Source organism: Betta splendens, chromosome 7, assembly GCF_900634795.4.
Source record: "Betta splendens chromosome 7, fBetSpl5.4, whole genome shotgun sequence".
NCBI lineage: Eukaryota > Metazoa > Chordata > Actinopteri > Anabantiformes > Osphronemidae > Betta > Betta splendens.
Genome location: NC_040887.2, coordinates 6,229,908 through 6,243,412, shown reverse-complemented (window position 1 = coordinate 6,243,412; position 13,505 = coordinate 6,229,908). Strand labels below are relative to the sequence as shown.

General features: G+C 41.8%; 1 protein-coding gene across 17 annotated transcripts in view; it reads right to left on the bottom strand.

Annotated features, from left to right (window-relative positions):
• Positions 1–13,505, bottom strand: part of kif1b (kinesin family member 1B) — a 41,745-nt gene that overhangs the window by 20,820 nt on the left and 7,420 nt on the right. For 7 of the 17 annotated variants that reach the window (XM_029155059.3, XM_029155044.3, XM_029155054.3 and 4 more), the window contains exons 3-22: positions 9,319–9,395; positions 9,021–9,200; positions 8,629–8,697; positions 8,207–8,385; positions 7,651–7,762; positions 7,277–7,354; positions 7,127–7,192; positions 6,943–6,960; positions 6,549–6,624; positions 6,154–6,232; positions 5,922–6,064; positions 5,487–5,528; positions 3,751–3,962; positions 2,970–3,049; positions 2,526–2,601; positions 1,349–1,428; positions 853–959; positions 568–651; positions 233–413; positions 41–113 (exon numbers count right to left, since the gene is read on the bottom strand). In XM_029155059.3, coding sequence (XP_029010892.1) covers positions 41–113; positions 233–413; positions 568–651; positions 853–959; positions 1,349–1,428; positions 2,526–2,601; positions 2,970–3,049; positions 3,751–3,962; positions 5,487–5,528; positions 5,922–6,064; positions 6,154–6,232; positions 6,549–6,624; positions 6,943–6,960; positions 7,127–7,192; positions 7,277–7,354; positions 7,651–7,762; positions 8,207–8,385; positions 8,629–8,697; positions 9,021–9,200; positions 9,319–9,395 — 2,012 coding nt within the window. The remainder of the gene's footprint in view (positions 1–40; positions 114–232; positions 414–567; positions 652–852; positions 960–1,348; positions 1,429–2,525; positions 2,602–2,969; positions 3,050–3,750; positions 3,963–5,486; positions 5,529–5,921; positions 6,065–6,153; positions 6,233–6,548; positions 6,625–6,942; positions 6,961–7,126; positions 7,193–7,276; positions 7,355–7,650; positions 7,763–8,206; positions 8,386–8,628; positions 8,698–9,020; positions 9,201–9,318; positions 9,396–13,505) is intronic. The other 10 variants (XM_029155049.3, XM_029155050.3, XM_029155056.3 and 7 more) reach the window with 6 other exon arrangements.

Sequence of the window (13,505 nt, the reverse complement as noted above, 5' to 3'; positions counted from 1 at the left end):
TAACTCAGAGGGTTTGAATAAACAGCTTATTTGAACTCACCAGTCGCTGCTGCTCCAGAAGTTGATCTGCTTCTTCCTTCTCCTTTTTATACAGGATTTCCATCTCAGTCAGCCTGAAGAAGTTATGAAAAAAATTTACGACATTTACAATCCCTAAATGGAAGCCAGGTAATGAAGGTTCTTGCAGAACTAGAAATGAATCTGGACAAAAGCGAAGCGCCTTATTGCACACCTTTTTTCCATCTCCTGCTTCATGTCGATTCCCTGCTTCTCCAGAAGTTCTCTCTGAGCGAACGTCCAATCAACAGGTTCCACAGGGGTTTCAGCAGATGGTGTCTTCTCCCTCTCGGCCCTGGCCTGTTCTGGGTGGTTGAACCGGAATACGTGGTTCTTTCCCATGATAATACGGTTACCTGTAAAAAAAATATATAATACACATACATCAGTGACAGAAACAATAATTGCAACAAACAACTCCAACATTTTCTTTATGAAGTTTCCTAATTGTATATTTTCCGTCCACCATTTACTATAAAGCCTGTGATAGTAGGTTCATAAACAGCGTACCTGAACGAAGCTGGATTGCATCTTCCACTCGCTTGCCGTTTACATAGGTCTCTGATCCTTCACAGGGCACCAGCATGACGATAACTTCAAAAAAAAAAAAAAAAAAAAAAAAACACATCACACACACACTCATGAGTGAGTCATTTTAAAAGGCTGTTGTTTTTCTTCTACACTAGCACTATTGATTGTTATTATTTAGGGAGTCGTGTTTCAGTTGTGTAAAAAAGGAGCCCCATTTCCCTGACTTTATAGGCTGCAGGTATCTGGTCTTGTGTGGTGCCTCACCATCTCCATTGGCATTCCTCTCACTATGGAAGATGCAGTGCTCCTCCCTGATATGAGCACCACTTAAAACAATATCCTGTCGCCGTTCAGCATCGGCCTGACCAACCCTGAAAAAAAGAGAGAGAGAGAAAGAAATTCAAAGGGGCCATTTTGACTGGCAGCCATTTCAACTAATCCTTAGTAGCAGAAGTAAATAGAAATGTTTAAAACATCACTTAGGAGAAAGCTGCCTTTCATGTACTGTACAGACGTCTTCATGTGCAAACTTTTATCTTTTACAGTCAGCAAGGAGAGAAAAGGTAACAAAATATTCAACAGCAAGCAGCTGCAAGGGGCCAAGAAGAAAATAGCATTGTTCAGCTGTGGTTGGTCTTTATAGAGATTTCTGTGACTGTGAAAGTTCCTCCAGGTTCTTAAAAGAGGAAAAAAAAAGGCCGTGCCCGGGGGTGATTGAACCTCTGCAGCGTTCCAGTGTCATTACACAGGTCTTGGTTACCTCGTAATTCCGTCTTTGATGTAGTAGAGCAGACACTCTGACATGAGAGGATCCTCATTTAGGTTCACCAGGTGTGGAGTCTAGAAACGATGAGAGGTAAATCGTTTACCGCAACATTTCTAGGATTTCATGAATAGACAGCAGTTGTAATGAAGCTGGCATCGCTTGATATCAAATACTGGTGAGGGCCTGCCAGTGATATTTAATCTCCTAGAGTAAGAAACCATAAATCCGTCTATAAATGCAGCAGATGGTTCAGAAGAGGCTTCCTGACTTGTTTTAACAAGTGCATGTAAGTGAATGGATCGTCAACTCCTGACAACTCTAGAATATGAAACATATACTATACTGAATATATGAATATATACTATATACATACTACTACAAACGATGCTAGCAGCTACACCAAATCACCAACCTTTTTCAGGGAAAACACCCAATTAAAGTCTGCATAGAGTTCACAAGGCTTCTCTAGAAAATGCTAAGCCATGGAACAGCAGTGAATAAAAGGAAAAAAAAAGTTAATGGAAGTGAAATGTAAGTGAAGGGATGAAAGCATACATTGTTTCCTATTGTAGTGATTGCTCTCATTAAAGATGATGGGGGACTAGTACTTTAATGAGCATATGGACAGTACTATAAGAAGTAGTAGATAATACAACATTATTATTATTATTATTATGAATCCACATTTTCAAATACTACAGTACACTAGATAATCTAAAAAGAAATTATCATTAAGTTCACATACTAAATCTTAAAGAAAAAAAAAATCGCAGAACATTCATATGGATCAAGGCTGTAAAATACTGTAGGAAACAATCACTATATGTGCAAAAAATGAAGAAGACTAGATATGTAACAGAGCTTTGTCTATTATATGACTACATCTAATGTGGGAAAAGAAACTTGTCTGCTGGTTAAATAAAACCAACCTTCTTGTTAGGAAAACAATCAAACTGTTCATCGAGTGGTCTTTCATTGCTAAGCTGTGCATGTGAAGGAAGCAGATAAAAGGAGCGGAAAGAAGGAAGGAGGATGATACAGTGAGTATATACGCTAAAAAACTAGAAAATGTTATTATGGAAACAGAAACGAGGAAGTGAGGATGGAAGGTTGCGATGTTTCATCACTCGTGGAAAACGTGAAAGAGGCCTCCACCCGGTGTCTGCTTTACCTTTTTAGGAGAGAATACACCCAGCGTGCCGCCATCTTCTCGGATTGCCACACCCATCTCTGCGAGCAAGGCCTCCCTATTGTAAAGCATGGTAAGAACAATATGGTAAGTCAACCTGAACTAAGCTGGTAGACATTTAAGGGATAGAGTGCAATACAGAGAGTATTATGTCAAAAGGAAGCGAACGGCAGCAGTCAGGCTTGATGTAAAGCCAGTGTAAGGTCTGCAGATGATGCATCTGCTACAGATGAGTTGGTAAAGGGTGTTAGGGCAGCAAAGTATGAAGTAAAAGAAGGGGGTAAGAAAGAAAATGTGAGCAGGGGAAATGAGACATAAGCAAAGCAGAGGGGTGAAAAGATAGATGGAGCAGGGAGAATATATGCAGAGATGGAGGCATTCGTAGAATCTCTTCCTAGTGGTAGATACTCTGACAGAATATCTGACCTCTCCATGCGGATGGCCTCAGTCTTTCGCAGTTTCTCTTCCCAGGTTTCATTGAGCTCGGCAATGATCTTTTCTGACTCCTGAAAACAAGCGTGAAAGAAACAGTAAGGGTTAAAACTTTAATAGGAAAATAAGATAAAGAAAAGATATTCCAAAGCTGCAAACCTCTTGCACTGGTCTAGGACAAATTCTAATACAATTTTGTTCATCTTAAAAAATAAACCATGAATTTCCCCACAAGTCCTTCCAGTAAGCATAAACTAAAGTCTATAAGTGGTGTTCATCCTTTCAAAACAGTTAGATATTATATGTTGCCCTTTATGCTTTACAGAAACTTTCATAATGTTTTCCTTTACATCACTGAAATAGCTGGAACAAATTTAGAATATCAATATGTTCTTCATTATTTAAGCTGAAAGCAAATTAGAGTTGATCTATTTTGGTCCAATTTTGTCTGTATGTGCGTGTGTGGTGCTTGACGTCAGTGGATGACGGACAGACTGGGCATGAGGTTGCCATGGAAACTACAGCTCCTCATCCTGCTCTCTTATCAGCAGAGTGAGAAATAGAAACCTCAGAGGCCACATGTAGATTGCCCGACGTCAATGTGTAGGCTAAATTAAACATATATTACTATACCTTATTAGTCTAGTGAAGAATCTTTGAAGGCAATTTGTTTTAATGGATTTCTTTAATAATAATATATAATGGGAAATCATAACCGCTAGCTTCAAATATCTAGTGAGCAAATAAAGACCTTAAAGTTGGTGTGCTTCTTTACCTTGAGTCTTTCTATAGCCTCCTCTCCTCCTGGAGTGGACATGATGCGCTCCTGGATGCTAGTGACTGACTGCAGCCCCCCCTGGTTGCACAGTGACCCAGAGGATGGAGAAGCTGTCAAGGAACCAATGGGGGCTGTGGAGAAATGGCCAGGGCGTTGGTTCTCTGAGGCTATCAAGTATCTATTCTTATTGTTCTGAATGTCTTTGAGATCTGAGCCAACAGCAGGAGGAAAAAAGAATACAGAAGAAGGTGGAATAGGCCGAGGGTGGGAGAGGAAAATTAATTTTGAGTAATGGTGAAACCGAATATCAAACAGGAGAGAGAAGAGGGAAGGACATGGAGAAAGAGAGAGGACAAACAGGAGGGAAGACCCATGTAAGACAAACGCTGTTCGTCAGAGGGTTAAGACAAACACTCAGTAACGTTCATTTATAGGAGGCAGCAGTTTTTACTCCATGTTCTTTTCCAGATTCTGGCTACCACAACTCTATTAGCCCAGAGAGGGCTGATTTTATGTAAGCATGAATTACATAGCAAGGCAATTAACTCTGAGCACTTAATTTCTAGTGTGTGCAATGCTGTAGATTACGAAGATCTCACTTGTTTGGTTTGTCTTGAACTCCAAAATGAATGAAAACACAGGGTAAAAACTGCTACGATTGTATCAACTCCAGATGGGAGGGAGACTCGGACTGCAAGGGGCCCGGAGGGAGGACAGATGGGAGTCATTGACACATGCTGCCAAAGTTCAGCCCACAGTCGAGTAGATTGAATCATCACGCACACATACATACATACACACATACATACATACATACATACATACACTCACACAACAAGCTACAGCAGCATCACTAAAAGGTCAAGCAGCTCATGTTGATATGATGGCTTGAAGGACTGCTTGGGTAAATCATACTACGCCCCATAAAGACTAAAGAAACTAATCCAATCAGATGTATGCGGCTGACACTGGATGGCTCATGACCAACAAGCAACTAATACATGGTGCGATACTAACAGTCAACATCTACTTTTAGTCAAAAAAGCTTCACAAAAAGGAAGGTGCTAACTATTAAATACTGCCTAAAGCTTTGACACCTTTCTATATCCACTGAGGTCCAAACATCTGAGCACACATGAACAATCTAAGATATCTTCATGAATACCTGAACATGGAATTCCAAGTTTACGCAGATTGTTAATGCAATCTCAAGTCTATGGACCCTACTGTACACACCTAGGATGCAGTTACTACAAAAATTAAAATCATGCACCTTTCCATCTGTAGCTCTGAGCCTCAGTTTGGGAAGTGAGAAGTTGCATTCTAAAGATCTGGGCAGTGTCACCTGTAGTAGGTCATTAGTAGAACATAAGAAAAAGCAGAAAGACCAACAGCAAAAAAGAAGCTTGGAACGTGAGCCTTTAAAGTGGCATGAGAAGGAAATGATGAGGGTGACGAAGGTAGCCAATCATAAACTACAGAGCCTGCAAATTCGGTAGCTGTCTCACCCCCATCATTCTACAAATTAGAGAAACACAAGCGCAAAGTGGCATGCCAAGCCATATCATCACACTACCAGAAGAGATGCCTTATATTAAGCTTCTGCTGTGATTAGCATTTACATGCAAAGCCACCAGCTTATTTATTAGAGGCAATGGGGGTATGAGCAATGTCACCCACTATCAATAAGGTAAATACTGTAGCTATACGCCATGTGTGACACATATACACACATTTAATTCCACTTCCTGGGTAATCATCTCCCATTGGATCAACTGGGGGGGAAGCAGGAAAAGATGAAAACATTTAGAGGTCAGTGCAAATAGAATGGAAGAAGAGGTTACAGACATTTTTAACGATCCGGATGAGAACGATACCAGGGATGAGAAGAACTGCTGTGGATGGAAGGACTTAAGTTTTGTTTGGGTAAGCATAGAGCTAAGCAAGTAGGCAAGTTATTCTTGTTCAACGAGGCATACTAAACCATCACAGTGGTAAATAGGTTAAATGCTGCTTAAGCCTTTTTAGTTTTGCTAAATTCAACAACGTACGTACAATGTTATGGAAACACAGTCAGATGGCTAAGAGCAATGAGACTAGGACCCTGAGAGAAAAGATAGCTGCTGTGTGGCTGCAGATGCGCTTTGCTTCGCTAGCATAGAACTCACTGTCCAGGATGTCTCCCAGGCCTTGAGCACGAAGAAGTTCCTTCAGTCGAGCCACTTCATCCTTCAGCTCACGCACCAACTTATTGTTGGGATCCTCATTGATGACAGCATTGCATTTGATGTTCTTGGCTCGGTCAGCATAGCTACAATTCAAAACAAACATTATGAATTAAGTTGAATTAATAATGTAAAACCGTGCTGTCTTTATATAGGTTCTAGATGAAAGCGTTACCGGAGTGTGCTCAGGGTTTCATCATAGTTGATATCAGCAGGACTCAGAGCTGCTACCATTGCTGTTCTGGAGTTTCCACCTGGTATAAAAATGACAGGAGCGAGTGTTGACGTGAACAAGGTTTTAGAATTGTTTCACTTGATTTTCATTGCATTACAGAGTAAAAATGCCAAGTATGTGTGAGCAAAGACAGTGTGCCTGTCTTCCAGTCATCGGAGACGTGGAGCTGGGTGTTCTGGTCTACTGAAAAAGTACTTCTTATATCGGTAGTAGTAGTACTAATGTACACCAACTCCAATCATTTATTTACATCCACTTCACATTTGAATTGACTACACAGTAGTACAAACAAATTTTGATTGTGTCCAGGACACGTGGTTCAACAGGTTTCATACCAAGGTTCTCCCTCAGCAGCCACGTAAGAACAGAGTCTCTGTATGGGATGAAGTCAGACTTCTTCTTCTTCTTGCTCTGTGCAAAAAAAACAACATTAATTTAGCTTGGAAAAATTAAACTGACTACTGGTGTAAGCCTTTCTACATTAACAACAGTAATGGGAATGGCAGTTAAGATAACCAGTACTATGATGCATGATGAATGGCCCATAGTATGTAAAAAATGTTTTTAGGTAATATGAGGTAAGGACTGATTTGATGCACTTTTGCTCCTGTGCAAGGTACCTGAAGGTGTCATATAGTTTAGGTAAAGACTGCAGCACAGGACAAAAGGCTGTCAAATCTAACTCATGAAAGGAATCAGTTTAATGGGTCGAGAGGTCAAGGGGTTTACCTTGCTGGTACAGTTATCCTGTGTAAGCAAGCATTTAAAGGGCAAGTAGAGAGAAAACAGAAGGGAAGACGTTATAGCATGCCAGGCACAAATTCATTCCTTGAAAAGGTTTGTACATGGTACAAGGAAGGCTGAAGAGGAGGAGGGGGGAGGAGGACCAGAAAAAAGGAGCGAAAACACTTACCACTTCAGCCAGGGCAGAAATGACCTTTCCTAATGTGGTAAGAGATTTGTTGATGTTTGCTCCCTCCTGCAACCACAGACACAAACATTTGAAACAGTCAAAAAAGTAATAACAGATTATTAATGCAGTATCTTATGATAGAAGCCTTACCTTTAGCCTGGTACCTTTAGCTCCAGTGGAATCTGCACGTTCACTTCCTGCCAAGTCCACCAAACTGATTTTACTCACCTAAAAAGGGATGGAGGGAATACATTTTTTACATGAGATCTAGGAATCTCTTTGTTACTGTGGCAGTCAGAGGAAGTGCTAGAAGTCAAGTCTAACAAAAGGTCAATTTTTCCCCACTTTGCCTTTTGTGATGACCACACGTAGATGTAGGTCAACAGAAACATTCTTATTAAAAAAAAGAAAGAAAGAATGAAGCTGTGGAAGAGTATGAAGATGTAGTACAGACTTGTACAAGCATGGGATCACAGTACTGTGTAAATTTTATTGAAGAATCAGAAGTGTTTTTTTTCTCTAACCTTTTCTGTTGAGAGGTCTGTTTCACTGTCATGTTTCCTCTGTGTGAAGACAATGGTGAAAACAGCATGGGACCTGCTGCTGGTCTCATTCATGTTGGTGGCAGCAACAGTTCTAGAGTTTAGCACACAGAGCTATGGTTAGGAAACAAACCCATGTGCAAAAAACCTATTATTTAACATTATCTAATAGTAATAATGCTAAACTGGTTTTAGCAGTATTATCATACTTTTACACCTCTTAGAGCTATTGGAGCATAAGGGATTTTTGTGGTGGAGGTGGATAATACTGAGGACATCACACACAAGACGAATGCAGAGGGACTGATAGAAGGGAGCTCTGGGCTTTACATGCCATGTTCTGTATCAGCACAGGAAGATTACGGCAAGGTTCACTCCTCCCTAAACAAAACTGTGTGACAAATGCCCAGGGAGTAAATTATATTACATTACATAAGATACGCATTTCCTTTGGTGGTTGACAATCAATGTTTAGTCTATGCTTTTTGGGTTAGCACCCTACATGCATGATGTCAGTGTGGCCTCGGACTTTGCTTACCTAGCCTTGTTGCCTGCATCCATTAGGTCAGCGATGTCTGTGTAGGAGGTGACTGCTAGCTTTGACAGGTCTTCAACATAGGGGCCAAGCAGAGGGTGCTCACGCACTCTTAGGTTGCCTTTGTTCTTGGGATTGAGCAAATCTCGCACTCTCTCGCAGTAAATCTCCATGTAACTGACCTAGAAACAATTAGGGAAAATAATAAAAGATCAGGTCGTCTGGGGCAACAATGTAAAAATAACATAATCCAGGTTTGCAAAATGTGGGTAGGCTGATCTATGTCTGCTTCGCGTGTGTGTTGAGACTTGTCTTGGGTGAGACTTGTGTTGTGTAGTTTGAGTGATGTCTGGTCACCAAGATTGTCACAGCCAAAGACAGAGACTAACACGGGAGGTCACATGCCATGTCAGTCTAAATCTCACCTCTACAGAGTAGGACAGCTCCTCCTTGTTGTTGTCCTCATTGATTTTCTCGAATAAATCTTCACAGAGCTAAGAGGCAAAAAAATAAGTTGTTTGGTGCGTGTGTACAGAAAAAGAACGCGGAACAGAAGAAACGCTTGAAGGACCGAAACAAAAACACACTACAGCCTTGTAGACCATATCAGGAAGACGCACACTTATAGAGGCAAAAAGCAATGTGAAAGGTTGCACTGTCTGTACAGTCCGACTCAAACTGGTTAAGAATTATGAAGCTGTGAAAGACTATCAGAGCCTGTGTTCATGAACAATCCATAAAAATGATAAACTACAAGGCAAGAGTCCAAGTTAGACAGAACTTAAAGTGCAGTGAGCAAAGGGAGGGATGAACAAACCATGGGAATGATTCCTTCCTGCCCTTCCTCCTGCTTGCCCATCATGGTGTACGACTTGCCAGCTCCTGTCTGGCCATAGGCAAATATGCAGACATTGTAGCCTTCAAAAGCGTGCTGCAGCATTTCTTTACCGATGTCATTGTACACAAGATTTTGCGATGCAAAGCAGGGGTCTTCTTGCTGTGGGACAAGCAGAGACAATACAAAATATATATAACGGTTTAATCAACCTGTAGGGTTTGAGGCCTATAATATACACATGAAGCTCAATTCTACAATCAGGGAAGGTCTGACTTACTGTAGTGTGTGACCAGTAGGAGTAATCAAAGCTGAAGGTCTTTGGTGGTTCCTTTGGGGCTTTAGGGTTGGCAATAGCTGTGGGGGAGGAGCACAGAATTTATGGTTGATAATAACCTGCTCTGTGAATCAGACAAGTACTCCCATGTTATTGTAGTTTAAATTTAGAAGCGATCAGACCTTTTGTCTTCAGACATCTCAGCTTCCTAATACTAGTGTTAATTGGGTTGCTAAATACCCACAAATCACAAACCAGTGGATTTATACTGGTTGGTAAACAATAAATCTCAAGACCCTGTTACTCAATCAGAGCAGTGATATTGGAAAATGAAAGTCATTATGAACCAGTGAGAGTTGAACCGAGTTGAATAAACATATCCCATCTATAATAGTTATCTATATGCACCAATGTAAAAGCTCTGTGTCTATCCCTTGTTGATGCACAAACATTTGTGAATTTCTGTAGCTACGCATGGCACGTCATCCTTCTCAACCATGCCTGGCAGCACCCTGGGGACTACTGTACAAGCTTTCCAGAATGTTCACTGGATATGAGGCAGAAAGATACCAAGAATTGACTCATGGATATTTGCAGATATCCTTGGCTCCAGTTGTTGCTCAACCCTCCTTATTAACTGTGACTATTAAGCTGTGCAGAGTTCAAACACAGTCTAGATGGTCACATGCATCCCTTAATCTTTACTGTAGGGTGAGAGGCAGGAGCAGAATAACGGAGAGGGGCAGCCAGAGACTGGAGTGAGGGGTGTGATGAAAGGCCTAGCAACCGCCCAAACAGAGCAATAACAGATGGACAAGACAAGAAACACTGTACATCTGCAGCTGTAGAGCAGTTTCACTCCTCCCAAATTAGCCTTCAGTGAAAGTGACAAAACATTAATTATCATTGTCTCATGGAAATCCTTGCTAATGGGCAAATTAAAGACAGATGTGCCTCCTCGACAGGAGGGTGTGCTTGAGAGACTTTGCTTCAAGGTGTCCCAGGCCGAGTGCCTTGTGTGTTCAGAGGATTTGAGCACACTTATCAATAATGCAGGAGATTCTGAGAGACAGAGATTGCATTTTGCACTCTGTGGGTGTCACGCTGACAGAAAAGCACAGCTCAACCTCAAAAACCAGAACACTAGCCGCTTCATGCCAAATATGTGATGATTAAATCGCCAGTCATTTTACTGAAACCATAGGTAAAATATAATGCGCTGGTTTTTGCCTACCACGAACAGGATGCACTAGCTGAGCAGCAACTTCCATCTTGGGTACTTCCCTTGAAAAAGATACAGCAAGGCAGGTGGCTAAATAAAGCCCAATTTTACCTTTGACCTGCCTCCACAGGGAAACAGGAGCCACGACATGAAGAAACGAAGGGGACTTCGGTTACCAGTTCCCCTATTCCCCTTTCCTGGAACAATCTGCAGAGGCTATTAATGAAGAGTAACTGCCACTTTAATGAGCCAACCTACAGACAATGCCATGTGTGGGCATTTAGACAGGACTGGCTACGACAATGTAGCATTATTGGGAATTAGACTTGTGTTGTACTAACACCAAACGATGATGAGCTTTCTAATCTAGTCTAATCCCTGGAATGTGCTGGATGCTGAGATGTAAAAATGTACTTGGGGACACCCACACTACACGGTAGCAGGTAGTGGGTGACCAGAGTTCCTTAAAGTGAATCACATTCACAGCATGTCATTCAGGGGCCCACACCACTACTGTGATCCTGGTAGTGTGACAAGAGTGGGCACAGACTGGAAGTGGTTAATAATACGTTTATCTGATCAGTGCTAAATAATTGCTTTATTAAGTAAATGCGATACGAAAGGAGTCATTATCAGAAACTCAGTGATTAATATTTAATATACAAAGAGAAAATCCTTTGCTTTCCATTTTTAGTATGTATTTCCACATCCTGGCCCGACACTGGCAGACGCATTCTCCTGTCTAATAAACAACGTCATCACTCCGTCTCTTTCAACCATGGCAACAGGTATAGGAGCAGATTTTGGTTGCCATAACAACCCCAACTTGGCTCAGGAGAGGAAGATGCGGCACATTGCGTTCTTTTTCCTCGCGTCAAGCAGTCCCTGTTAATGCTGTCAAAAAAAAAAAAAAAAAATAGACTGAGCCACCTAAAATTCAGAAATATGAGCCATTACAAATATTCATGAAACAAAGACCATTTCATCATCACTGTCCATCAACAACACTAAATGTCCATTGAATACGTGGATTATCTAACATGTACAAACACAGACAACCAGGTTTAGTCATAGGTCCGTGCCCAATAACAACACGCTTTGTGCTTTTGTTTTCCAAAATGCTGAAGCGTTTTCGTTTTCAGCGAGAGGATGTGCCTAATATGACGCTGGCACTCCACAGGACATCTCCATTTCAAGGCAGGGTGAACACTAGTTAACTAACCACATCCTGCTATCTAAAGAACATCGCTCAGCCGGTTGTAGCCGGCAGACATTTTGTGCTCCAGTGTTCAACATGGGGTCTATAATCTGTCCAGGAAAGCAAAGATACCCCTCAGTAATTAGGTTGTTAGGAGGTCCCCGAGCACCAGATGGGGACTAAAAGCTGGCCCCATCCACCTGACGCTAGCAGACAGAACATGTAAAATGGCTGAACATATGAACCTCCCTCACAGAAAACCAGGATTTCCCAACTGTTCGGTCAAATTGATCAGTGCTCCAACAATATCCAACACAGTGTAGAACGGTAATTAACACGAGCTTCTTTCGAGAAGACAGAAGGTTTTAAATGTGTGATTTAATAGTGAATTATTTAATTACCTCATTAGGACTGAAACATTTTTACTAAACTTCCACTATTACTGGTTGGTAGATATAACAATATGTTTTGACAGTATATCATTTAACGTCACAGTTTCTTTGTTTTTATGCTGTGGCTTTATGGCAGAATGACAGTAATGTGCAGTGTTTGTGCATGAGTGGCGAAGCGAAGCAGCTGCTGACAGGACCTGATGGTTTGAGCAGTGCCACGGGGACGCCAATATGCTCGGTCCTAAAAAAGGGGAGATAAGGCATCGGCTGGAGCGGGCACAGAAATGCTCTGCTGGATGTGTCCAGTGTGATGGTCTGGTTGCCCGGGCTGCAGCACAGGTGACAGAGATGTCACTAGACGCTGCTCAAAGCTGCAGGCTAAAAGTAGTGTCTGAGCACTGCTGTCCATGTTTAACATTTAACAGCTGAGCCAGTCGCAGCCACAACACGGTACATACAGCATCTCCACAACAACTACCGTGGCCTCGGATATGGTGCACTTCCATATCTGGGAGATGCCTTTAATGCCTAAAGGTCTATAATTTCAAAGAAAAACCACACAGCAATTTAAAACGTGTGCCAGACATCCTGAATAAACCCAGGCAGGTAGGGGAGGTTGTCACAGCATTGTTTTCTTCCTACCGGAAGACAGAGGAGCGTGAAAATACACAGGAAGGCACCAGAACAATGTCTAAATGCAGGGCAGTGCAGTTGACAACAGAGTCCGCAAAACACATTAGCTAATCTGTTATGACAAGGCTTTATGTGCCCAGTCCCCTGTATAACAATGACCCTTTTCACACGGCCCTACCTACCCCTCCCAACACAGGAAACAAAGACCATCCCATCACAATTTCTGAGACTGTTTAAATCACCATTGGAAACCTATGACATCATATTCACTACATTTTATACAAACATATTTTGTAGTATTATGGATTTCTCCAAATATGAAATGTGGTAAATGTGTCATTTTAAAATGGAAAACCAACAGAATGTGTGAATTAACAGTTTAGGAACCCATAAAGCAGCTTTGTTTTAAAAATCCAATAATTAGTTTTGCTCTGATTCGTTGTCGTTATTTCATCAAGTCCGCAGTGACAGGTCCACATTCACATACGGAGAGCGGCTATTGTGTGTGCGGCGCATGACTAACTAGAAAGCAGAGGTAACGGGTTCAGCGCTGGCCAGTGTGCCAGCTGTTCCAGCTCCGACTACTGTCTATTTATACAGCAGCAGATGGCAGCTAGTGCTTCACATGCCGACAGACCGTCAGTGACAGGAAGGAATGGGCAGGTTTCAGCCACCCTAACCTTTCCGCTGAACTCGTAGCCAAACCATACATTGCTCCCGATCCGCAAAGGCTGCAAGTGTGTTT